General features: G+C 42.1%; 1 protein-coding gene across 3 annotated transcripts in view; it reads right to left on the bottom strand.

Annotated features, from left to right (window-relative positions):
• Nucleotides 1-3,666: 3,666 nt before the first annotated feature.
• tp53bp2a (tumor protein p53 binding protein, 2a) overlaps nt 3,667-26,913 on the bottom strand; it is a 27,343-nt gene continuing 4,096 nt past the window's right edge. The window contains exons 3-21 of one of the 3 annotated variants that reach the window (XM_034608145.1): nt 19,835-19,982; nt 18,664-18,777; nt 17,437-17,507; nt 16,645-16,746; nt 15,327-15,501; nt 14,959-15,140; nt 14,682-14,846; nt 14,432-14,470; nt 12,804-12,851; nt 11,648-11,831; nt 8,789-8,872; nt 8,565-8,686; nt 8,058-8,466; nt 6,742-7,577; nt 5,846-5,983; nt 5,557-5,690; nt 5,272-5,438; nt 4,916-5,115; nt 3,667-4,813 (exon numbers count right to left, since the gene is read on the bottom strand). In XM_034608145.1, coding sequence (XP_034464036.1) covers nt 4,772-4,813; nt 4,916-5,115; nt 5,272-5,438; nt 5,557-5,690; nt 5,846-5,983; nt 6,742-7,577; nt 8,058-8,466; nt 8,565-8,686; nt 8,789-8,872; nt 11,648-11,831; nt 12,804-12,851; nt 14,432-14,470; nt 14,682-14,846; nt 14,959-15,140; nt 15,327-15,501; nt 16,645-16,746; nt 17,437-17,507; nt 18,664-18,777; nt 19,835-19,982 — 3,360 coding nt within the window. In that variant the 3' untranslated portion in view covers nt 3,667-4,771. The remainder of the gene's footprint in view (nt 4,814-4,915; nt 5,116-5,271; nt 5,439-5,556; nt 5,691-5,845; nt 5,984-6,741; nt 7,578-8,057; nt 8,467-8,564; nt 8,687-8,788; nt 8,873-11,647; nt 11,832-12,803; nt 12,852-14,431; nt 14,471-14,681; nt 14,847-14,958; nt 15,141-15,326; nt 15,502-16,644; nt 16,747-17,436; nt 17,508-18,663; nt 18,778-19,834; nt 19,983-26,913) is intronic. The other 2 variants (XM_034608146.1, XM_034608148.1) reach the window with 2 other exon arrangements.

The following is a 26,913-nucleotide window of genomic DNA, read 5'->3' as shown; positions in this document are numbered from 1 at the left end:
TCCTCCTCCTCTTCAGTTTTCTAGACGCAGTTCGCTCCTTCTTCGCTTATTTCGCCACGAGACGCTTCCTCGGTGCTTGAGCCTGTTCCTGCAAAACACAGGTGAACAAACACAACCTGTTCACTGCAGCAGGCTGAGCGCCCTGCGACACCCAGCGGCCGCGGCGGGAGTTACACCTCGCCAGGTGCCTACAGGGATGGTTCACCGGAAAATCAAATTCACTCATTATCTAGTCACCAATATGCTGATGGGGGGGGGGGGGGGGGGGGGGGGGGGGGGGGGGGGGGGGTGGGGGTGGGGGGGGGGGGGGGGGGGGGGGGGGGGGGGGGGGGGGGGGGGGGGGGGGGGGGGGGGGGGGGGGGGGGGGGGGGGGGGGGGGGGGGGGGTGGGGAGGGTGGGGGGGGGGGTTTGTTTTGAGTCCACAAAACACCTTCTGGATTTCAGGGGCAAACAGTGTTGCAGGCAAATCCATTACATTGAAGTAATGGTGACCACTTGTTCAACCGTGAAAAACCAACAGAAAAAAACATGAAATGCTCCGTACTGCTCCTGTGGTGTCGTGTGCCCTGGCATCAAATTTGACTCAAAAAAGGTCATTTTGTTTCAGCGTAAATGTAAATTACATTTTAGACATGACGTTTATAGTTTTTTTTCATTTTTTCGTGAACTATCCCTTTAATCCAATGAAGAGTGTAAAATGTCCTGGCAATTCACTAGATCTGGATTTTTTTTTTTACAAATTGCACACACTCATAAATATCAGTTCCTAAACATGCCTGTTTTGTTTCATCAAGATCCTTTATTCTCTGGTCAATCAAAGAAAATGTCAAAAAATTGCCTATTTCGTAATGTTCAAGAAAGTGAAAAAAAAAAGGTCCTGGATCCGCCCACTGATCTGATCCACAGTCAATTTGATGGGTTCTTTCGCGGACAACAGAAACAAGCTGAAACAACACTGATGTTATTATGTGATAAATGAATATGGTAAACTCAAATGTTTGCCTGTTTACACATCCAGCAGATGTGGAGCAGGATTAGCACCTCATTCATATTTGGGCTCCTGGCCACCTGGTGAATGTGCATCCAATATTCACTGTGTTTATTGGTTTTCCCTCCACATTTGAAGCATCCGAACTTTTCACATCAAAGTTGATAGCTAACTTTTCTGATGCTGGACATGTAGTGGCTTTATCCAAGGGTTTCCATTCTGCCTTTGAAATAAGAACACGGACTATGGCAGCTTTAAGTTTTTCACATTAAATAGTCAAAACTAATCTACCAAATAAAAAAATAGAAATTTATCACAGTTAAAGTTTGGGTGTAAACAACTAAAGGTATTATTTATTAACATTAAAATATTGTGATCTAGTATGAGGATTGTGGTTTGATCAGATTTGATTGAGTGTCCTGATATTTTATATATATAACGTCATAGATTTTACAGAATTTCAAACATCAAAGCTCTTTAATGTAAAATAAACATTTCCAACCACATACTTTCCTCAGTTGAATAATTAATTCAGTACAAGTGTAAAGGTCACCATCGATTGATATATGCTGACTGCAGGTTTACAGAAGACGGTGGATGTGCAACATTTACTGAAGATAAAGCTTTTACTGATGGTTTTTCCTCATTAAAACTCTTTGCTGTTGCTTGTAGAAGAGTCCACATTACTCTCCATGCAGACATAATTGCCCCTACAGCTCCTCATCTGTTTTCCCCACCCTCCTCTTCTTCCTCCTTTCCAGACCCTCAGGTAAAAATATTACATTCTGCATTTCTGGATTGGGTGAGATTCATGCGAGGCTGATCTCATATCCCTGTGAGTGTGGAGGTTCTGTGCACAGGAGTTCAACACTTATGAAGGTGCCTGTGAGGGAAGCTGGCTCCATCACTCTCCCTGTGTTCCTATCGCCAGATATACACAAACCAATGAAAAAAACAAGCCCAGAGGGTCTATATATGGATTAGAGTCATTATTTTGTACAGGCGACTCTGAAAACATAGATCAGATATATATATCTGTGCTCATACACCCCGATGGTCTTCACACTGCTCATAAAACACACAAAGGGCTCCTGCTATTGTGCAGCAGAGATCAATGGGGCCCTGATTTCGTAGGGATGGCAGTTTGTGTCATTCTCACGTACGGCTGCTCCTCCCTTTTGTACAGAACTTTTATTCATTATGAATGAAATGCATCAATTATGAATGCAGTGGGCAGTGGTGATGGTTGAATTCAGCGTTTAATCTCAACTCCTTATTACAATTCAGCAGAGGGCGAGTGCAGCATGTGCCTCGAACATTCAGCTCCATTAACCCTGCAGAGCTCACCAAGGGACACAGCAGAGGAACTTCACTGGAGGCAATGGAGGAGGGAGCATCGCTGGCACTGGTTACGATGGCAACAGTGGCACCCGATACAGGGGTGGAGCGGTTCATTCATATATGGTTATATACACAGTGTGAGTTACATCACACGATGCAGCACTTTTTGTTTTTCCCCCGTTGGGTCTCATAGCCAATAATAATAACAATGAAGGATCCAGGCCTGTTTCACTCCACCTGCTTTCTGCTCCACAGATCTGCAGAGAGACACAGAACACAGCATGACACAGGACTGTACATGTAGATGTGAATCTATATGTAAACACAGGGTTTGTCACTTGAGGAATCTTTTGCAACACAGGAAGTGATCATGGTGAACACATTCATTCATATGGATAAAAATCTGACAGTCCTCCACCTTGGTCCAACCTGTCATATCCCAATTCTTTATAGTATCATCTCCATGACATTTCATACAGATATTCCTGGTCTCCAGGGGATGAATTCTACTGATTTCGGGTGGATCTGATATATTTTCCTGCAGTGCCGCCCTGTGGTTGACATTAGGATTTGCCTTTTATGACCAAATAACCCTGTTATCATTAGCATGTAGTTTGTGTTTCATGTTAATTAGCAATTTGTAAATATTGAACCCACAGCCCCACAGCATGGCTGTACATTCTTCACCAATTATTTCTTAGATTACTGCCTCATAAGTATCTTTATTTCAGTTTTTTATTTATATATCTATAAAATTACAAATACCTGTCTCCTATTTGTCCTCATCACAGCAGACATTAGGTGTTTCTGACAACACTAATGAAGCCACTAATAATTTCATCATTTACACTTGTGCTTTTCCCCAGTTCTGTCAGTGGTGACATGTATCAGTACATCTATATAAAGGGCATTCACAAAATGTTTTCAACACTTTAACATGTCCTCCTTGTGCCTTTGATATGACTTTTTTTTTTGGAGTGAAATATGTAGTCAATACCATGACGTAGAGTATTTCCACCTCTACAATAATTGAGACTCAGGTTCACTTATTAAACTAATTTATCCTTAAATATTAGATCAAGATATCAATGTATTGCTTTTCTGCAGCACTGTACTAAAAATATGATCAGGTATAATTTCCCATATTTGTTTTATAAATACTTATTCATTAAACAATATTCTGCTATTTTAATCACCTTCTCTCTAAGTGGTGAAAGTGTCAACGTCTGTCCAGCAGAGGGCAGCAAATATTACTGTTAAAGTTACTGACAATGATTAGAAATATAAAATTGGAATTGAGTCATTATTTGCAGTAGGGAACAAGAAGACGATACAAACTTAGTACAAATTATTTTATTGTAAATGTTTGAAATACTACAGTACATTTGAGGTTATAATTATGACAAAAGGGCTAAAGAAAAACATAACAAAAATAAATACATCTGAGTTGACAGAGATATGTGATAAGGTGAGTTTTGGGAATGTAATTTTTTGCTTTTAAGAGATGACTTGACTTGTTTGACTGTTGTGACTTTACAATATAATGAGTCATCTCTTACTGATCACTACAAAAAGTCAAGGTTCTTGGTATTAGGCTTGCCTCATTACATGACTGTATTGTAAAATTCATACTTATTGAAATCCATTTTCATAACAATATCATTCCTACAGCAACATTTCACTAGTTTGTGTGACAGAAGTACATGTATACACAGTATCTTGTGGTATCTTGTGGCATCTTAAACACGTGTCACTGCAGGAGACTGGATTTCTGGGCATCATCGACCACAGCGTGAACAGCAAAAGATCAATCAAAAGCTTCACCGTCTGTCTTTCCCACCAATCCTTTCATATTTCATCGATTTAGGCAGAACAGTGGTGGTCACAGCTGAAACTTTTCACCTCCAGTGCAGATATACAGAGGCACGGTTACTCAGGGTAGACGACGAGAAACAAGCTCCCTAAGATTGTCACGGTATCAGCAATTCAAAAGAATCATCCACTCGTTCACCACATGCAACGTAGAGCTCCAAGTTTGTTAGAAAATAAAGAACAGTTCAAAAGTGTAAAAATCACTTTCTAGAAATAAAAATACTGCTCGTTCCTTTTACATCCCAAGTTTTGAGTTTCTGTCACTTTAGAAATAGTAGCTGAGTAGTTCAGATGCTAAGTACAAAAACAGCAGGGTCAAGGAAAAACAATGCCATTAGTGTCTTGAGTACAAAGTACACAGTAAGAGGGAGAGAGAGAGAGAATCCTTCTATTGTAGAAACAGAAAAGTGCCAGAAAGAGCTCAGAGTTGATCCTTCATATGGTTTGGTCTGTCGTTGTCTCTTCATTTCAGCAGAGTCTGTCTCTTTTCCAGTCTGTTAAAGCGTGTGGGTTTGTTCGTGTGTGTGCACGCGCACGCTGGCTGACTGGAATGTCCAGGGTCTTTGTGTTTTAAGCCAGGGTCCTCTGTCTAGGCTTTATTCTGGGATAGAGCTGTGAGGGATGGCAAGGAGACAATGTCAATATTATAATTGCAGAAAAACAAGTCTGTGTAAAATACACACATTCAATATTAATGCAACTTCACCGACTCACCCCGAGGAGGTTGCGGGGAATGTAACCCTCGGTGTCGGCCATGCGTGCCCACCACCATTCCATCTCGTCCTCGTCTTCTCTGCGGATGATGGTCATGCAGTCTCCCTCGCCGAACGTCAGTTCATCAGGGTTTTCACTGGTGTAGTCCCACAGACCGTAGACCACACCCCTGTTCATGATGCCCATCTTCTCCTGCACACCTGAGGGTAGACATGAAAAAAAATTCATGTCATTATTTATTTCCTTTATTTATAAGCAAATTATCTAAACAGTAAACTTATTGATCCATGTTATATGCATATGATCACTATAACGCTACATGCGGTTTCTACTGTAATAAAGCTGCTTTCACTGACCATAGAGGAACTGCGAGCACTGGGTGTAGCCCTCCTCCATCTCTTCACATTTATCAGCTGCCGTCTGCATGTCGCTGTAAGTCATAGCGAACACTGCAGCGCCGGACTCCACCAGGAACTTGCACACTTGTACGTTGTTGCAGGATGCAGCACAGTGAAGAGGTGTCCTGTGTTAGAGAAAAAACATCAAGATAATGTATAGGTGTCTAATGACAGTTCAGACTTGCTTGAGGCTCAGATCGAATAATCCATAATCAATCATGGCAGCAGTGAACTTGAACTCACCAGCCATCACTGTCAGCAGCATTGACGTTGACTCCAAACTGAACCAGAAACTTGACAATCTCTGTGTGTCCGGCACAGACAGCGTTATGTAGAGCTGTGATGCCTTCATCGTTGGGCAGACTGGGATCCTCAACCTACGATTAAGAAATTACAAGATGGTCTCAATAAAAGTAAGTAAATACTGAAATACTACTAGACTACTTTTAGACATTTCAATCCAAACATCTATGTTACCATAGTAGCTTAATAATACAGCAGAAATAGATGCAATAAAAAATTTGTTTCTTACTTCATAGATGATTCTCTGGACCAGGTCAAACTCTCCCTCCAGAGATGAGTCCAGCAGCAGAGCCAGTGGGTTGAACTTCACTCTCATGCTGTGATCGATGCGTTCAGAGCCAAGCTTGCGCAAGTTGGTCCTCTTCCCCTAAACACACAGTCATAAACATGAATCAGACGAATGATCTCAAACAGCCATTACAACAAAAAGAGAGATGAGAATCTAAAGAAGTGAGGATGTTTAGAGTCTCATCCTGCTGAGGTAAAAAGCGTCTACGCTCTGTTGAATTCAATCTGGACTGAGAGAACAGGGACTTGTTTTTCCAGCTCCCAGCGCAATGCTAATCCAGTTTGTCTGCACAAGCTGTAAGACACAGGTTCATTTCTGTAAAACCTTGATTATGCAACCTGATGAGGAACAATCGCCCTCCAGTGAAAGTGGGTGAATGGGTCTTAAAAGGGAACAAGGGGGGGCAATATAAACAAAATCCACAAAAAATTCCTGCAACAACATTGTTGATTCAGTCCCTAAACCGCCCTCTTTCCCTCTCTCCCTCTGAAATCTCATTGGTTTGCCCTTTTGGGTAAAAAAACACTTAAGTAGTTACACTGAGAGCTTAACAACAAGAATATAAACTGGTGTTTATTTACAACACAGATTGCACCAAAGTAAATGCGAGAAAGTAGGGTGGATATCCGCTTAGTGTAAGCAGACTGAGGCCCATTTTCTCCAGAAACAATAGCAGTGATTGATGAGGATCATTTCATTATATAACATCAGGCCAGGTCACTGAACATTTACTGTAACTCATGACCTGCCCCCATCACAAACATGTGGGGGTTTAAAGGACCCGTAATATAAAAACAAACAACTGTGTTTCAGATGTGTATGATGGGGATACATACCGGTGGTAGTGTGACTTGGCCCGTGACCTCTGGTGCCTTCATGTTAAAGGTGTCCTCTCCCAAACTGTCCTGCTCTCCTCCGCTGGGGTACGGTGGAGGTGGGTAGGGAGGGAACTCCTCAAGGAAGCCCTCTGGAGGCGGAGGAGGCAGGTTGGGGATTATGTCCTCCAAGCCAGCAAGGGGTGGTGGTAGGAAAATGGCATCATCTGGCCTGGGGGCCGGGTGGGATGGAGGAGGAGGGGGGATAATGTCTTCACTCTCTGGGATAGCTGAAGGCGTTTTGGTTTTTTCGGCAGGGACAGGAAGGGAAGATTGCGGCTGTCCTCCCTCCAGAGCAGGTCCTGTCTCTGAAGGGTGGTTCTCTGCACCCATGAGAAGGTTTGGAACATGTGGCCCCACAGATCCCTCTGCCACCTGCTCTGCTTCACCAGCGTAAGTGGGGGTGGTTGGTGTGGTCGCAATGGTCTCCATAGCTGCCAGTGTGGTCTTCTGATACAGGAGTTTCTGAATGTTGGGCCCTGCAGGACCTTCCGGTTCAGTGATGGAGCTGCGTTTCTTCAGGGGCCTCGGGGCGTTGTAGAGTTTCTTTCTCAGGGCTTCCAAGTCACCCTCGCTCTGATGTCTGTAGGGGTTAGAAATAAAGGGAAGCAGCTTGGTGGGGCTGAGGGGCCGGGGGGTGCGCTCCGTTTCTGGTTGGGGGCCCTCAGATGAGATGGGACCCACATTGTTGGCTCCATTGTGGTCAACTTCAAACTCTGGGGCAGGGGAGCGGCGGTCCAGGTACGGGTTCTCTGGATATAAGGGGCCTCCAATGGGGATCACTGGTTTACCGTACACTACAAATAAAGATAGCAAACAAGTTTCAAGACTTTAGTTTCAGCATAGATATGATGTTGTGTTAATTGATGTCACATGTGGTGTGATGTCATTGAACAAATCCCTACCAAATTAATAAATTACTGTATAAACTACATGGCCCAATGTCACTGCTCCTGCATTTTTAACTTTACCTTACAGTCGATGTATGGGGAGTCACAAAAATACCAATTCATTTTACCCATGTTTATATCATGATTATCACCTTCAGGTTAATTCTATCACTCTATCTTCAGATTTTAGTTTGTTGTGACACAGGATCTTAATAAATGTAAGGTCAAATCAAGCAGTTACTTAACACACAAAGTACAAAGAGAAAGGACAGCCTTTGACAATTGAGACAACTATCCAATGAAGAAATACTACATTTATCTGGGTCACCTTAATAACACTCAAATACTAAATTTAAGTTTAGTTTAGTTACAACTCGATAGTCTTACCACTGGTGAATCCGTTGTTGCGGTTCTGAGACCTGTTGAGAACACCCTGCAAACTGGGCTGGAAGGGCTTGGCTGAGCCAGGTTGCTGTGTGTACATGGAGTATATGGAGCTGGCCGCTAAGGTCTGGGGCTTAGTCAGGCTGGTATCTTTGGAGGAGGGCAGCTCTGGGGTGAAGGGCCGTACGGTGGCTGCAGGTGGAACGTCCTGCTTGGTGGGCAGGGGGAGTGTCTGGCTCTGTGAGGGTGTCATAGGGGTGCGGTTCTGGGCAGCCTGGGGCTGCTGGCTGTGGGGCTTGGCTTTAGGGAAAGTGCCTGTGTTGAGGCCTGGTTTGCTGTAGGGCATAACCCCCGGGCCTTTCGGTTTGGTGGGGACGGGAGGAGGCACCTTGACCGGAGCCTTGGGGGCAGACTAGAGAGATGACAGGAGAGGAAGGTAGCAAATTAAATGACAGGGTATATACTCCATGGTAATAAAAAAGGAGATAGGTGTTTTCTGTTCCCTCTTACATGAGCATCCCTGACCAGGTCATCACTGCTCTGGTTTTTGCGGAGGGAGGTGGTGGGAACTTCTGTTGACTCGAACATGGAAAGTGGACGTACCTTCCTGTCTCTCTTCAGTTCCGTCTCATCTATCCACAGACCACATGTAGAGGCAGTAATTAGTTTGGGCTCATTTTCAGATACAGATTCTATAAAAAGACTGTGCTGTTTGCATATGTGTTTTCTCTTACCTTGTTCTGCGTTTGCGTGGGAGTGAGAGGACATTCGTGGCAGTGTCGAAGAAGGACCATGACCGTTGGTGTTAGAGTCTGGACCTGAAAAGAGGAGAAAAAGAAGCAGGGAGTTTAATTTTAATTTATTATTAGCATGAGGGATTTTATGTAGAAATAACACAAAACTCCAATACACATAGTGGAAACTAGCTTCATTATAAATTATCAATCCAGACAGAGAAAACATTCACATTGTTGTGCTTTGCAAAGTCACACAAAGAAGAAAAATCCTGGATTTGTGAAAAAGAACGGCAGGTGTTTTTGGGGGGGTTTTGCCTCCTTTTTTTACTCATCATTTGTTTTCTCGGTTGGCTGACTAAGACCCAGCCAATGGCCATGCTTGTCCACAAACATCCACAGTCAGATGAGCCACAAAAATGAGCCTGTTAACAACTAGCAAGATTAGCATCACAGCAAAACATGATGATTTCCAGTACAATGCTTTCAGAATATTGTCAAATGCTTCCTCTTAAGAGGTGTTGTATATAGACAAGGACATACACACACATTTTGCGAAGGAGACCTGATTGAGTTGGTCAGAATCCACGCAGAATGTCAGTTCAACTAAAGGTTATGTGTTTGTTCCAACTGACCCATTTAGAGCAGCAGAAAAAGAGCTGGGGAGACATCTCAATAAAGGCTTCAACAAACAACAGCAAAACAAGCAAAAAGACCAAAGATCCAGCAAAGAAGTCATGAAAACATCTAATCTATTGATCTTTTTTACGTGAGGATAACTCACGAAAAACAATCACATATAAACAAAGCCGCTGAGAAGCGCACACACACACACACACACACACACACACACACACACACACACACACTGACTACACACACACACAGAGACTACACACACACACACAGACTACACGCACACACACACACACACCACACACACAACACGTGTACCTTTTCTCTTAGCCCGCAGCTCTTTCAAAGGCTTAAGCAAGAACATGGCTTCTGAGGAAGATGCATTTGAAAGACAAAAAAAATAAAGCCTTAGATCTCCAGATTTCCGTTGGCTGTAGACATGCTATTTGCCAGGCCCAATGAGGGGCCCCCCTTAGGGGCCATGCAGAGACCAGCACAGCCTTCAGGAGCCTGTCTCATACTATGCAATGTTCCTGCTGTAGAGGAACTAGGAATAGGTGTACGCTGAGAGCGGCTTCCTCAGCATCCCCGCCCATCCCTCTCCCTCTCCCTCTCTCGCTTCATACTGCACATCAACTCAGCATGCAGAAATAATTGTGTGCAACATCATGACAGACTTGGAAAAAACTTGTTACTTTTACTTCCTGTTCAGAGGATTGCTTTAAATAGGAAAACGTAGGACTCACAAGGAGATGAGCGAGGGAACAAGGGGGGGAATCCCCTCTCCTATTTTTTCATAATGACTAACTTGATGTTGGATCATCCATTTTTAATAAGATGAAGTGCACTGACGGCCCACCAGCCACTGGGGGACTGATTTAAGGCTAAGAGAGTGAGTCAGCGATGAAGAGCGTGAGAAAGAATTACGACATAAAGGATGGCAAAAAAAAATAGAACATCCTTTAAGGGGATATGTTGCTCTCATCCATCATTAGTTTGTCCACACTACCTTCCCCTCTATTATACTGCACACATGCAACTGCAGTCTGTGGGGTGATGTACAACAATTCTTTTAATAAGTCTGCCACAGTAGAGAAATTTGTAACCTTTTGCCAACAATTAAGATCCATTCAATCTATAATTTTTTTAGGCCTTTTATTAATAACATTGAATTCAAGACATTTAAGGACCCTTGGCTGCTCTGGAATAGGAGCAAGCAGCAAAGAGCGAATGCTGATAGCTGATGGACTAGGGGCACACACCACTGCAATAACAACACTGGTTCAAAAACCTCACTGCAAAACACATCAAAAATTCAGAAAATGTCAGGAGAGCGGAAGAAAGAATGAGATGTTCAGGCTCAGTAACACCTGGGTCACAACACACCATCCAGGAGGTCGCTAGCTACCTTCTGAGCTCAGAGTGACATCACAACCAGCAGGTGTCCCAGACTCCTCTGCTCCTGCTGGAGGGACGGCAGTCTTGTCACATTATATTTAAAAAAAATAGACCATGCACCATGATGACAGACACAAAGAAACACAGAGAGCAGCTGTTGAGGAGTCCTAATAGTTGAAGACTCTACTATTGGTTTCCCTAAAGGTGCTATATATACACAGTACATTTTCTATACCACCAAACATGGTTTCTTGCTGGGAGCTAGTGGTGGTGATAGTCACCTGCCAAGAGCTTCAGCTATTATTGCGTTAACAAGATAATGTTATAATACCTTCTCTTCAAGGCAGACCGGACTCAACAGTGACCCACTATCTGAATGTGTTGAGATGGGCTAGCCGGGCTGGGGTAAGCTGATTAGCATGCTTGCTTTACTTCAGTAGAAGTAAAGAAGTAATAGAAATAGAGGCCACTACTAGACACAGCTCTTGGTAGGTTTGATGCTGATCTCAAGTTTTTGCTGTAGTTACACATCTGTTAATGCTCACCCTGGAAATGTAGCAATAGCAAAAACTTACACATAGCACCTTTATATTTGATCTCAAAATATAATCTATAATATAAACTCTGCTGCCGACTAAGCAGTTGCAAACTCAGCAATTGCCAAATGCAGCAGATTCATTTATATGTAAAATGACAGAAGAGACAATGTTGATGCCTGCTGCCACCTGGACCCCAGCAGGGATCTGAGTCACGGTCAGGAGGGAAAGAAATGAGTTAAGAGGTGAGCTAAGAGCTTCAGACAGTCTGTTGTCTCTGGTTACTGACCTGCACCGGCCTTGCTCTGTGGTTCGTGGGCTGGTAGGGTGGCAGTGCCGTCAGGGTAGGCTGGCTTTACAAGCAGGTCATGTCTCACTGGGCCCCGGGGCATGGTGGATGATTGGATGTATGGGCCGACCGCTGCCACTCGAGATGGACCTGTCTGCTGTCCGGCCAGGCTATCAGAGGGCTGCTGTACAGTGAAAAGAGGGGCGAGAAAAAACAGACAAGGCTGTTAGAGCAACAAAGGTCAGCGAGACAGAGAAAGACGGACAGAGACATATTAACATGAGAAAATGATAACCAAAACGTTACATAATGTTAAGGTAATGACACAGAAAACATGTGACATTGAGATGAGTGTAATGGATTTTTAACATTCTTAGATCCTTCTTACAAGAGAGGTAAATCTGTAAACTTAAGCTAAGGGTGAAATCAGTAAACAGATTTTTTTGTGGCGAGCACTGAAGATTCTACTTCATTTTCTGACCTGTGGGTGGTGCTAGTGGAACGGTCATGGCAGTGAGACAGACCGTGTTTGAGGTGTACAACTGGAGACTAGTCCTGCTGGTGGGGTTTTAATGATTACAAGTGGGGGAAATTAGGATTCATTCTCTAAGGATCATGATGTCTGTGAATGCAACAGTGCGAGTGGCAAACTTCTAAACCGTGACATTTTGCTCTGAACCAAAATGTTGTAATGACAGACGAACATAGCCATCCTCTCCGAGCCCTGCCTTTAAAACGATCCCACTGGTATTTAGGTTTCTTAGCAATCATTATGTTTAGTTACTATGAATAACTATATTCAATATAACTTTATACAGCTACTGAGGAGAGAGTTAAATCATACAGCTCAATTTGAATTATAGAAATGTATCATAAGATGCAACTGACAAAAGAAATTGAATCCCTTTATCTTTTCAAAACCCAACAAACAGACACATCTTTCACTTCAAACTTGGGTAAAGTACTTTCACTATCTAATAAAGCTTAACCTCTGAACAAAAACATTTCTCACAGCTGATGACATTATGGCAAAGTGTCCCTTCAAAAAGAGATGAACGTGGCTCAATCAAAAACAAATCTGATGGAATCTGAAGTAATACTTGAGAGATCAGAGAGAAAAGAGACATGTGTTTAGCTCCAATACTAGTTTAATTACCTGAAGATGAGTGTCTTTTGAAGCCCTCTCTTTACCAGGGTAGCCATTCTTGAGAAAACAAAAGCACAAACATGCAACAGCAGTTCAAAATACCAAATAATCCCCTTTTCTGTTACCAATCTAATATTTACATTTTCTAAATGTTTTCTGAACTAAAAGGGCTAGGATGGTGCAGTAGGACTCTAATCTGACTGCTCCCTCAGCATCTCTCAGTATGGTTTGAAGTGGCTGTTTGGTGATGTAAGTCGGACGCTGGCTATTTGTTTGGAGGAGAGAGCGGCTTGGACCAAGTGCGTCTTTGTGCTGATGTGAAAAAGGCCCGCTCATTATGATTCCAGGCAGGTAGTGGGTAAATCACCTCCTCACTAGAGCCTTTTCAGGCCTTCATCTCAAAACACATGCACAAACACACAGTTGTTTACTTTCTCTGTTCTCTTCCGACTTTATTTATTTATTTATTTATTTATTTATTTATATATATATATATGTCTAGCGAAGATCAAAAAACATATAAGGTCTCTGTAAACTAGGATCAGGGAGCGGATTATATATTTATCAAAACAATCTCCATTATAACATTTATTATTTATGTTCTAACTTATAGACCACTTTGGATCTTGTCCTCCTTATTTACTTATTACATAATGCATGCTGCCTGCTACAATGGTATTTTTGTATTTACAACACAAACAGCTTTGACTTTGTTTTACAGTGTTAAGAACCAACATTCAATGATGAAAAAAGATCTTTGCAGTTAATTGGTTGAATGTTAATTTGGTTGAAAGAAAGAAAGTTAATATTGAAGGACGATGAATCACCGTAATTGTCTTTGAGAGGAAATCGAGCTGATTTCCTGAACAATCAAGTTACATTAGACAACTGCACAGAAGACAGAGTCAAATGACTAATGTGAAGTTAGAAGTTGAAAACATAAAATCATCTACCATCCAATCCGGTGGAACATGATTATGTTTTTCTTTTTTTAGCAACCCTCACTTCCTTGCTATTCCTATGAAAAGCTTTCAACCTCAAGCAGTGAACATGTTAATTTCTCTCCCTTGCAGTCTGTTCCATAGATGATTTACAGTCTCATGGCAACCTGTGTTCAAAACAACTCCTGGAGAAGGGGAGAGAGGAGCATGAAGACCCCTGATAGAGATCAGAGCCAAAATCCTAACATCCATTAGGGCGAGTACAAAGATTATGCATCCTTCTGATTTCTGGTATGTGTTGAATCCTTCCAGGTATTTAGAGTTTTAATTAACATGGTTGTTTGTGTATGATAGACTTTGATAGTTATTCGCCTTTTCCTGTTTTTATCAAGAGTGCAGCCAGAGCAGATAGCATCTCTACTGACATTCCTGCTCGTCTGCAGTGTCAGCATGCACTCATCGCTCCTCAGGAGTTGTTTATGCCAAAATGGGACTGAAAACACAGCTGGGTGAAGAAGTGCGAGTGTAACATCAGATGCAACTCTGTGACATGATCACAATAATGATCAAGCCCCACCAGCTATCGCCAACAGAGGGATCAAAAAGTGGGAAAAAGACTGAAAGGTGTCAACTCCTTCAAATGAGGAGGTCACAAGAATTTCCCACACAGAAGAAAATAATTTTGAGGAGCCTTACGTTGGCATGGGTGAGCTGTGAATGTCGGGGCATCTGAGGCTTTCCGAGGTAAAGAAAGACACAAAAAGCCTCCATCATAAGGCCACTAGGTGGAGCACTGATCAAAACCATTTCATTCACTTATAACAGGTATGAATATCACTGTCCTGACAAACTATAAGAGAGTCACGCTGACAATTAAAGGAAAACTTTCACAGTTTATGTGAATATTTTAAATTTAAATATTTTGTTGGGGTTTAATAATACTTACAGGCAAGTTCTCTTTCTGCTGCAGTGCTGCCTTCTTCTTCCACAGCCGATCTCGGAGCTCATTGATCCGTTTGTCCATGGCAACCACCTCCAGGTTGCGCTTGTTCAGGTTCTCTCTCTGCTGCTGCAACTTAGAGTTCTGATCCTGGTTTAGCTTGTTCCTCAGCTGACCAGAGAAAACAAGAAGGCAGCACAAAGAGAACAGATTGTTTCAACGTGTGTGCACAATTAGAACAAATATTGTTGAATTTTATTTATTAAATCTTATTTCTGCTCACTTGTAGCTCCTTGTAGAGTCGGTCTAGTTCGGCGACGGAGCTCTGGTTGTCATGGAAGTTTTCCATTTTGCCATTTTTCAGCAAATCTAGCTGACGGCTGAGCTCGTCAACCTTTGATGCAGCCATCACTAGTTCTCTCTGCTTCTGTTGGAACAGGTTGTTCATCTGTTCTATCTCCTCAACTGGAGAGGAGCAGGACATAGAGGGAAGAAAAAACGGTATGAGATGATAACGGAGGAAAGGAGGATGTAAGGAGAAACTCAGGATATCAATAACACAAATATTTTTTCTCTTATATCTTAAAATAAAAATCTTCCTCTCATATAATAATCCGTGCAGGGATCCATTTGTGGATTCACAAAACTCACCCAGTTTGCCGTTGCTGAGGCGTTTCTGCTCCACCTGGCCCTTGAGTGCCCGGACCTTCTTGAGCCGAGTCTCTTGGTTCTCAATGTTCTCTCGGAGGCGCTGGAGCTTCTCCTGCTCAGAGGCCTGCTGCTGCTGACGCTGCTCCTGCTGCTTCAAGTAGCGCAGCCGCTGCTCCTGCAGACAAAAGAGAGGAAGCATGGAGCAAAGGTCACCCACAAATAAAATCAAACACACATGCATAGTCATGGCTGAGTATGCTTTCCACAGTAGTGACTGTTCTCAAGCAAGATATTAGATATTATGGTAATGTTTAGCGGCTGGAAAAACAAGAGCCCTTGGTTGTTTTTAAAATAATTTCTTCCTGTTTCTATTAAGCAGAAATGCTTTAAATATCAAACTGCTGAGTTAAATAAGAAAACTGTGTGTTGAGTTAAACAGTGTTAAACTTTCAAAATAAGTCTTGTTAATGAGTCTTGCACAGTGTGCACAGCAAATAACCTGCCAGAGTTCTCCGAAAGAGGTTCCCAGATGTACACAATACAGTCTCTATCTGGAACTATTCAGGGCATGTGTGCTAAAGGTAATGGCTCTTTGTTCAGTTGACTTGCGTGCAGGTGTATATGACTGCTTGAGGTTACATTCCCTGGCTTGTTATATTATCCTCAGGCATGCAAAGTACTTGGATCTGAATTCTCAAGTGGTTCTAGGACACGGGTTGCAGCCCATGGTTGCAGCCTGAAGGGCAAATTTAAGGAGGAAACAAGAGAAAGACACAAGTGGCGTTCTTTAGTCATCTTGATACAGTGCATAAACCTGTATCAGCAGAGTTGAAACATTTCAAGGTATCAAAGTGTGCGTAGGAGGAAAATATGGTCACTTAATTTTTTTGTATTCTGTCACATATCTTTCCTGCTGTCACCAAAAGGTTCCAGCCAAGATAAGAAAGATCTTCAAATACCAGATGGGTCTGGCACAGTGAGAATTCAAAGCATGCAGCTGATTCAGGCTTTTTGAATTATAAACACTTCACTTGAAGCCATCCACAACTCAGCTCACCCGTCTGTCACAACCTCCAAATGCCGTCTCTATTACAACCCATCCTCATTTCCTTGAGTGCACTAGACTTGTTTAGCACCTTTGTTTCGTTTACCATCTCCCCGCTTTCTCCCAATAACCTTCGCTTTAATCTTGCTGCACCATGTGGGTCTCTCCTCCTGCCGATTTTACTTTCATCTCCACCACTTAAACCCTTCTCCCTCTGTTTCCATCCATCTCTCTAACCACCCGCTTTCATCTTGCACTTCCTCTTTTATGCACCTTGGAAGCGAGGAGCTGTTGTTTAGCCTCTATCTGCTGCTGCTGCCTGGATGCCATCTCTTGAAGCTCGACCAGCGTCATGTCCATGCGGGGTGTCGCCACCTGGACAAAAAGGGGACAAAGGATGTCAGAACATATACAAATACAGCTTATTCGTTGTTTTGTTACTTGTGTAGAGGGAAATGAAATAAAATAAATTACATGTCTAGTTCAAATAACAAATGTAATGTAATTCAGAGAAGGTCAGAAAATCATAAGCAGCTTCAAACCATCAGGAGGACCAACATTACTGTTTTGTGTTTTTATGAGTTTTAGAGCAGTAATAAAGATAGTTTTTTAACTGAAGGTTTTACACTTACGGTCTGGTGACATTATCAGCTTGATAATCATTATAATAGTAATGTCCTTGTTATAATGTGCTGATTATAATGGTAATATGATCATTAGCATTTTTACAGTACAGTGTGTTTATGAATTGAATTAATTAATACTTGTAGGCAAATCATCAAGTTAGCTTTTTGTACAAACCAGGTCACAGAGTTTGTTTGGTGACAATGCATCAAAACATCTTTGACCTACAAAAAAAGGGCTTTCAATTTTTTCCTATAATAATAATAAAAAATAAAAAATAAAATAATAAAAAAGTAATTGAAATCAGATGTACGAACAAGTATTTCATTTATGCCGAACTGGGTCAGGTAGAATATTTCTTACGTTTATATCTAATCTCCTTTATTGACCAAACAATACAGTATATTGCACATTTTCTAAAAACAAGATACAGAAACCTACCCCGTTCTCCATCCTCCTTTCTTGAGGACCCTTCACTCCATTCCTCTTCGGCTCTGAGCCTCTTGAGCCTCCTGAGTAAGAAAAAAATGCAAGACTCCATCAGACATAACTATCTATTGTAGAGCTTCATCAAATGTGACCTCAGACTAAGGAACAGCAAACTACTGGCCTTTACAGACAGTTTTGAAAAATGACTGGTGAATGGCTTTTTTCTCTGGACTGCAGATGAGGGCGTAGATCTCAGTTCCTCTGGGAAAAAACTGGGATCAGTGCACTTTGTGACTTGCCGTAATCTCAGGATTTAACGTAATACATAACCGTCTGTGGGTGGGTCCCATAACTGTGTGTAATGTGCTTGTCTGTGTAGATGAATGCACTTATATCCGACCACGCTGCTGGCATTTGAAAGCTGGGGGTGGGGTGGAGGCGTCTGATCCAGATCCCATCTTTAAAGCCTTGGCCAATGACCAAAGCCATTTAGCTTGCATAATAGTTTTAGATGACCCTTGACATACAGTATGCATCTTAAACACGTGCACTGGTTGACTGTTGACGATAGTAAGGTTAAATATGTGACAAAGTGTGAGATTACTTAGCTAGCTCAATTCAGGACGACTGTATTCCAATGAATTACAATGAAAAACATAGTCTACCCATCCTTAATTGAAATACAGTAACAGAAAATGTGATTCAGAGCTGTGGTGCGAACGACTAAGAAGAGCTAAGCTAACAGTGTGGGAAAACAAGAGCAGGCTAAGATAACAGGAAGGGAAAACAGCCATCTAATCCCTGGGCCAGACTCAAGCTGTGAGGGGTAAAAGGGCTTAGTTACGCAACTGTGGGGCTGAGAGGATAGCACAAGACCAAAATGCTAGAGTTTTCTGTGTTCCTAAGAAAACTGAAAAGCAACAGGCTTATGACGATGTGGGAAACCCTGTGTTCGGCTTGGTCTTCAAGCTAAATAAGGCTTGTTGAAGGATTTTGGGCCTGCCAATATTAAACCCTTTGCTGGATGAAGACAGTAAAATAATTCCAGAGTGTTGTTGTGTGTATGTTGTGTAGTCTACAGGAATCTCTGGTGTTTACTAGGTTGGTGTCAAATGTCTTTTTTTGTCCAAGCCATGACCCTTTTGTGAGTGAGTGAGGCGACTACAGAAAAAAAAAACATTTGCTTCATTATCTGCTGTATGCCTTATTGGGGTGTGTATAATGGGAATGGACACTTACCTGATTCCCTGCTGGGGGCTCGGTTATGACGCAGAAAGAAGCGCACCTCTGTTCTGTGCTGTCCCCATCGCTGGAGAACATCCAGCATCCTCTCTCCGTCGCCTACGGCTCGCTCTGTAGGAGTGAGGTGAAAAGATAACCATAAAACTAATATTTAAAATTCGAAATTGTATTAACTTAGGTAAATATAAATATAATATGAAAATAAAGTTAAAACACGTGACAATACTAGTGTAAGGTTTTCTTTGTGAATCCTGTCCAACCACTAGCTGGCCTACATTTGACAGGAACTTCAATTCATCAGCACCATCTATATATATTTGATCTTTCTGAGCAGAGACCAAAGAAAATAACTGTGATGTGTGATGTAAATTATTCTGTCTGGAGCTGAGCCAAAGGACTCATCATCCATTCATCGGTCTTTTTCTTTCCAACTCATTTGAGTACGCAAATGGACTGACACATCAATGTCAAGTAGAGGTCAAAGAAACCATCCTGATGTAATCATATTAGTGCAGAAAACATTTATCATAACACACAGATTATTAAAAGCTTTTAATCTAAATTTTATGTAATATCACTGCTTTGTTTTCAAAGAGAATCAGTAGGGGTCTGCAGTAAGAAATGGCTGAAAAATGTGACGATCTTGTCAGCCGTGTCCACTTGTGAAAGTACTCAAACACAATAACTGGCACTTTATCCCATCTTATTGCAGCGTCACCATGGAAACAGCTATAAAGCCCGACTCCTTGAGTTGGGATTCTGATTACTTCCTGACTCTTAAAGATGGGTAAATGGGGCAGGCATGAAATCACACACTCCCTTCCCACTGAAGAAATGTGGGAGATGTCTGGGTGCTCGTGTTTGTTACAGGGATTATGGGCTACGCTTCATTTGCATTGTAGATCCAAAGAGATAAGCCCCTCAAAAAAAAAAAGAAAAAGCACCAAGCAGTTGACCACACGGCTCATCACCATATATAGTCTACTTCAGAAAAGCAATTTGCCTTCAATTAAAGGAAGGACACAAACAAGTGTCTGCGCACCGACTCCCGTCCCTTGGGATACAGCCATGTTCCACAAACAAAACAGTGTGTGACTGAGAATCTCATGTTCTGCATGTTGTGTACATGGATTAACGCAGCAGTGGGTAAACTGGCACCAGCGCTCACCGGATCCACGCCACATCTCGGACAGGTGGCAGTCCGCCTCACCGGGCTCCTTGCACAACTCCACCACGTCCCGGCATAGCGTCTCCGGGGTGACGGGAACCTCAGTAAAATGCTGGTCATTGTTACTGAGGTATACAGTTAGGAACATCTGGAGACAACAGGTGGGAGAAGGAGAGGAAGAGAGAGAATGATTAGATAGAGAAATTAAATGGTGGCACAAGATGGAGAATCCTGGTGATGTCGAAAGAAGCAGAGTGAACACATCATTCTCTGTGATCGGTGTCAGGTTTCTAATTTGTCTGTGTTCGTGTGTGTGTGTGTTTCACTGATTGCAGTATCCATTTCCCAACCCTCCTTCCTAAGAGGCCAGCTTCCCAGAATTCCGTTTTACTCCATGCCATCTAACTGCTAACTAGTGCTGTCACCACGGTGAGAGATCCCTCAGACACACACAATACAGAACACACAATACAACCACACACACACAAACACTTGATACCCCTGCCAAGCACTCTGGAGGAAAAAACCACTAAGGACCCTGGAGGAGCTGGATTTGTACGTCAGTGTGTGACTGACGGGTGAGAGGGACTAATCTAATCCAAAAAGAAATGGAGTATCTCAGTGAAGCTGTCACTGATAGAAGAGGAATGTGAAAGCCTTCAGGTACGGCAGAAACAAAAATAAACAATGAAACTAGGCAGACAATTATGCTGTCTTCAAATCATTCCAAATGCTGTCATTCCTGTCAAACTCCATACTGAAACTATGACAGCTGCTGTATTGTTTACAGGGTTTCTGCAGGTTTAACCAGTTCATTTTAAGACATTTTTAAGACCTTAATAACTGTATCGTTGAGAAAAGTGACATTACAAACTATGGATGCTGCAAAAACATTGCTCTGAAAAGCAATTTTAAAGTATAATGAAAGCAGCATAAATTAACTTAAAACCTACCTAAAACATTTAAGACCTAGTACGTAATAAGGCCTAAAATTCAGATCACTAAATCTTGGACTTTGTTAAACTAATACCTTCCCAGTCAATTTAAAAATACACAACTGGGGGTGAAATGTCAAAATCAGTATAAAACCTGCACACACACCGATAGTGGACATGAAAGTGAAAAACCTGTGTTGTAAACAGATGTATCTTATGAGGCTTTTATGGCTAGAATACACTCATATCTAATCTGATCACAGGATAGGAGTGACTGCTTTGATAAAGCTATAATAAAACTGATCCCTCAGAAAGTATAATTGAGCAATATCATCTCCTCAAACTCCAGGTTATACTGTCAGGTTTTTTCTATTCTCGCTGCTGTGAACACCCGTGCCTTTAGGGGCCATGGTGGGAACATCAGGTCAGCGGGGTTACGAGCACAAAGGGCTCGGGGGTGAGCGTGTGGAGCAGCTGCAGCCAGGGCGCAGGAACAAAAGTATTCGAGTTGCTTTTGAACTATGTGAGCAAAAGTGCAACAGCCTTAAGATAAGAGGCTTTATTCTCCCTTTTCTTCTTCAAATGAGCTTTATTGAGGGAGTGGGCAGGTGACATGTTTCCTCTGAAAATCTCCTTGGCGACACACACACAGCCAGAGAAGCTTTGTTTGTTTTGTTGGTTTTTTTCCACGGTGATGACGTGAAGGTGGAAGCGAGGGGCAGCGGTCTGACTCAGAGGACCTGACTCAACTGGTTCGTTTCATAAGGATGCAAATAAAAAAGATCCTCATCAATTGGGGCGAATCCGCAGTGAGTCAACCTTGTCAGTACGGAAAGCTGTAAACAGACATTGCCCCTGAGGTCCTTAATGGCCATAGAAGACGAAAAAGCTCTGTGAAGGAAGACCACCACCAGAGAACAAAGATAGAATTAGCACTGCTCATTTCCTGTCTAATCTGAGTCATTTTATTATTTGTGGTTATAAAACTGGAATCGGTTAACATAATAAATAAAACTGTCAGAGCCGCTAATTAATCGGAAACCTCAACTGGCATCAATTTCATGTAGTCTGCATTTAGCAAAGGGTTCCAAAAAAAACCCATTCAGAGATCAGTACAGCTGACATCATCACAAACTTCCCAGCAGAGCAGGACATTCAAATGACCCTGTTAATATTTGGAGAGTGAAAGAGAGACAACAGAGCAATGGGGGTGGGTGAGGGTGAGAAAGGAGAGTGAGAAGACACTGATGGGAGGGGAAAGGAGTATTAGAGGGGGGGAGTGGCAATGCCTATATTCTCCTCAGCACTAAAGTTAATGATCCAGGCCCAGCACCAACACCCAATCCAACCCTCAATCGAGATGAGTTAGCACTTCGCTGCTGACCTTCATCCACCTAACGTCTGCGGTCACTGCTTATGAGCTAGGACACTGAACACATGTTCTACATACACAATTCATTAAGCTAATCAGGTCACTCTTCATACATCTATGCATATTAATATTGATTTGGGATCATCAAAAGATGCTAAATAGATTCAGGAAATAGTGAATATTTAGGTTAATCACTTCTCATATAGAGGGATATTTCTGTTTCTCATGATACACAATATTGTTTGAATAGACAAAGGAGAAGGTGACATTGAACAGGACAGGTCCATGTCAGAACAGTGAGATGGCTTCATGTGTGAAGACTCATTTTTGCTAAGTGTATATGGTGGTATATGTTTTTTTCCAACAGTGCATCATGTTTGAAGTCACGAACGCACCAAAAACTGAGCTCTCTCTTCGCTGTCATGCAAAATTAGCGCATTCACCTGGGCGTCACATTCCCATCACTGCCGATCAGAGCCGGACCTGATTAAAACCTGTGTCTACTGCAGTCATTTAACCCGGGAATGAATATCTTTTACATCTTTGTTAAGAGGTACATTATCTCAACCTTCCCCAACTTCGCTGTGTTTGTTTTGGTCAGAAACTCACGCCTCTGCGCTGCCCTCTAGTTGATGTATTACTTAACAACTATGCCAACATAAAGGAAGCATGTGGGCAGTGACTATTACATCATTTGAAACAGATCTGTTTTCGTAAAAAGACAGCATAAATGAGCCTATATTCTTCGTGCAACAACAGATAATGTCATACACATTCTAAATACAGTTCTCCAGGGATCATAATATCTGATTAACTCCATAATGCCCAGCCTGACGATAGAGTGTCTGCCAGCTTGATAAAGACGAAAACTACGGCTTTAAGTGGTCTACCCAGACAGACGGGTGAGAAGAGTGCCCATACTCCCTGTTTCTACTCAGCCAGACGACTTGAGAGTTCATTAAATATTCATAGATACAACAGTGAGTAAAATTAAACAGCTTGACAACAGTTCGATAGGTCTATTTCAACACAGACAGCTAACCAGAAAGTACCACTTTACCTTAAACCACCAGGAAGTTGAGCTGTACCATTTTTGGATTGTATATGACAGTGTTTGATGAAAAAAATGTGCTCCACTTGCCTCCTGTCTATCAGAGGGGATGTCAGAAGCAACTGCTGAATTGCACTTCCTTCATACCTCAGACAGGGCAAAGCGATCGCCCTGGGGATGGGAGATGGGGACGTGCTGCCTCTGCTGCTCTATTAAAGTGATAGATTTCTATTTCCATCACAGCAGCGGCTAAGTCAGTGCTGTCTCCCAGGGTTTGGGGACTCGTGTGACGTCTCAGAACTGCAAACTGACAATTATAGACAGAAGCAAAGAAATGTGGCTGTTAACGCTGCAGCCGGCCCTGTGGATATTCTCAAAGCAGAGCTGCTATAAGGCTAGGTCATTGGGGCTATATCTCGGGGATTAAGTTAATCTGATATATATAAATATCGGCTTTTAACAGACTACTGGCTCAGTATTACAATAGTAAGCTTGAATTCAATCGCTTGCAGTATAGAGCAACAGTATAGAGATTCCACTGTTCACTGCTAAATTTAATCTGTAAAAGTAAGGACATTAATGACAGAGGAAGTACAAAAACAGTCTTGGGGGTCAGTGTTTTATGCCCACAACCCTCTTTTCTGGACACAAAAAGGCTGTAACATCAATACACCAGAAAAAAGACACTGTAATAAGAACAAATCTAAGAGGAGCAGAGGGACTGCTGCTGGCAGCACTTATGTGACCAGCCCTGCTGAAAGAGACAGGGAAAATCAAAGAGATATAATATCAGCTGTTCGGTTATTGTATGGAACCTGGAGTCTTTATCAATGTCTCTGTCCTATTTGTGGTTAATACGCTTCTGGGCTATTCTGTGAGATACTGTACACTGAAGATAAGCTCACCACCCATTAGATTCTAAATTGGCTCTTTGCTGAGTAACTTGGATCTCTCCTCTCGTCCGAAACGAGAGGGGCCCTGAAGCAGGGGAACAGGCTTTACCAGCCTTTCCAGTTGTTTAGACAGAGGCCTTGAGTTTAAAGATCAACACTGTACCCGAAGCCAATTAGAGTAAGGAATGTTGCGTTGGTGTGTGTGGCACTCACACTGATCGTTACGATAATGTACATGTGCACTGATGTAATAGAGCGATCAGTAGTGCACGCGAACAGAGCAGGATGTTGTTTTCTTCATGCAAATGCATTAAAGTTCAAGGAATATTTTAAACAAAGTTAGAAGACCAGTCCCTTTATAATTGTATTCTAACAGAAAATCAATTCATGTCCCACCTTGAAAACACCCTCTCTCCATGTGAGGGTCAATTCTATTGCATTTGTCTCTCAAGACCTTAGTGTCCAAATGTAATTGGATGTACATTGAGTTAAGAGTGATTAAAAGTGTCCAGCACTGCAGTTTCCCCATGTCCAAGAATAGACAAATCACAGGGGATTGTGCTGTAATGGAATTACTCCGCAATATCAGGATAACTAGCAAATTAAAGGCGAAGCCCGTCACAGAGAATTCACATCCAAATAACTAAACACACCCACAGTTACATCGCAGATCATTCATAATCCAGTTTGGTATTTTGAAAACAAAAAATTCAAAATAAAAGCTGAAATTTGCGAGTGTGGCTGATTTAACAGCAAGTTATTTTTCACAATGGCCTTGAAATATGCTGGTGACCTGAGTGTGTACCCTGCCTCTCCCCCAATGTCAGCTGGGATTGGCTCCAGTCTCCTCTGCGACCCTTATAGGATAAGTGGTATTGATAGTGGATGGATTGATAAAAGGTCATTGAAGAGTCCAACATTAAAATTGAGTCATCTATTTTTGGATCATCTAATTGAGTATCTAAATGTAAATTTACTATACTCATATACTTAAGTTGGAACCATAAAATGTTTACTACAAATTCAATTGTTGTCAGACCAATTCATTTTCTGTTGATTCACTGATAAAGTTACTGTTCCAAAGCTATTTCAATAAGACTGGGTCAACAATTGCAGTACTTGATACAAATGAGGCTGAAAAAGGGGAAAGAAAAGAGGTTCTTTGTCCCACGTGGTATAAATATATATTCAGCTTCTCATTGAAATAGTCTGTCTAATCTGAGAAACTGAATTTACATGCATAATACACTGTGGTTGCTATGGTCCCGGATAGACCTGATTACAGCTTCCTGCTAATAAACAGCGAAGATTAAACAAGTTGAGTCAGTATTAATTAAAAACATGAATAGCAAAAACAATTATGCTGATGAGTTTAGCAGGTAAGACTTGGTGATGTTACAGGGAAGTATATTGTAAACATGTTACATTATTTCAGTGAGTGTTGAATTCAAAATTAGGTGGAGACAGATTCCACCCATTATACAAACATCTTTAGTATGCACCAAAGATAAAAGAGAAAAAATTCTAAAAGTGTCTTAATAAAAGAATAAATTAGCTATTTTTCTGTATTTTAAAACTGATTCTATACCTGCCCCAGGGGATTACGGTCCAAATTAGAACAAATAGTGTCATACAGGCTTAATAGAATAACTGGGATTGACTGCAACAGATACACAACATGGTAAAACACCCACACACATGGAACAACTGGGACAGTGTTGTGAGATAGGGTGACAGGGGCTACATCTTGGACCCCTCCAGAGGGGTCTCACCTTAGGGCTGCTGGGCTGTCTGTCCACACACATTTCCAATTAGAGATTATTGCTGTGGTAAGCGAATGATTCAACTAGCTCTGGTTGAGGGAGTCACCTCTGAAAGTGATTACGACAGGTTTTTAAGAAACTGCAGCAACATCTTCCTCTCTCTCTCTCTCTCTCTCTCTGTGTGTTTGTGTGTCTTCAAGAGTTTTGACACAGTTCCAGCGTAGCAGTCTCTCCAAAAGACGAGGCAGCAGAAAGCTCCTCGATGGCTTTACGCATTATTCCTCGTCTCTCATTTACTTTCCTAACGCTGCATTAGAGGGTGCAGGAGGAAAGGTCAGGGGGAACGAACAGCAGAACGCAGAGGGAATCAGAATGCACACTCCCCTCATTCATCTGCAACATTCAGAAAAACAAGCAGCTTTTACAACACACTGAAGCTGCAGCTATAGCTGTGACTCTTAGATCAGGACAAGCTCTTCTCTCCGTCTGCATTGCAGTACTTAGCCTATCACTGTATAATCCGCACTCTTGCAATACTCTTTCCATTCCTGGGCTACGTGATGAGACAGTTCCTACTTCGTGCTTATCTGAGAGATAAGGGAATGGGAGTCAAAATCATGCAGAAGGGAGAGGATGTATCATTTTTTCCGAGCTCTGGATGGGTGGATGAAGTCTTCCATAGAAACAACAAGGCCTAATTTGGACAGACTTAAAAAACCTAAATATAAATGACTGAGAGCTGCAGCATTCACAGAATTGTGAAACCACCTGGCCTCTTGGGAAGGAATTTACTGTATGCAAAATGATTTATTTATCAATGATGAAACCAACAGCCGAGAGGGAGCGCTTCAAAATGTGCAGGCACACTAATTGGCTTCCTAAAGAAAGGCACTGAATGATGTCTTTGTGGCGTTTAATCTGTCATATGCAAAACAGCCTGTGGTGAAGCAGGGGAGTGAATGACTGGAGGAGGTAAGGTTCTGCTGCAGGAACTTTTTTTTTTTTTTGAGTACTCATGAACATAAACAACATTTGGACCAGCAGAACAAGAGTCTAAATTTAGTT

This window comes from Hippoglossus hippoglossus, chromosome 15 (genome assembly GCF_009819705.1).
Source record: "Hippoglossus hippoglossus isolate fHipHip1 chromosome 15, fHipHip1.pri, whole genome shotgun sequence".
NCBI lineage: Eukaryota > Metazoa > Chordata > Actinopteri > Pleuronectiformes > Pleuronectidae > Hippoglossus > Hippoglossus hippoglossus.
This window is presented reverse-complemented; position numbering and strand designations above follow the sequence as displayed.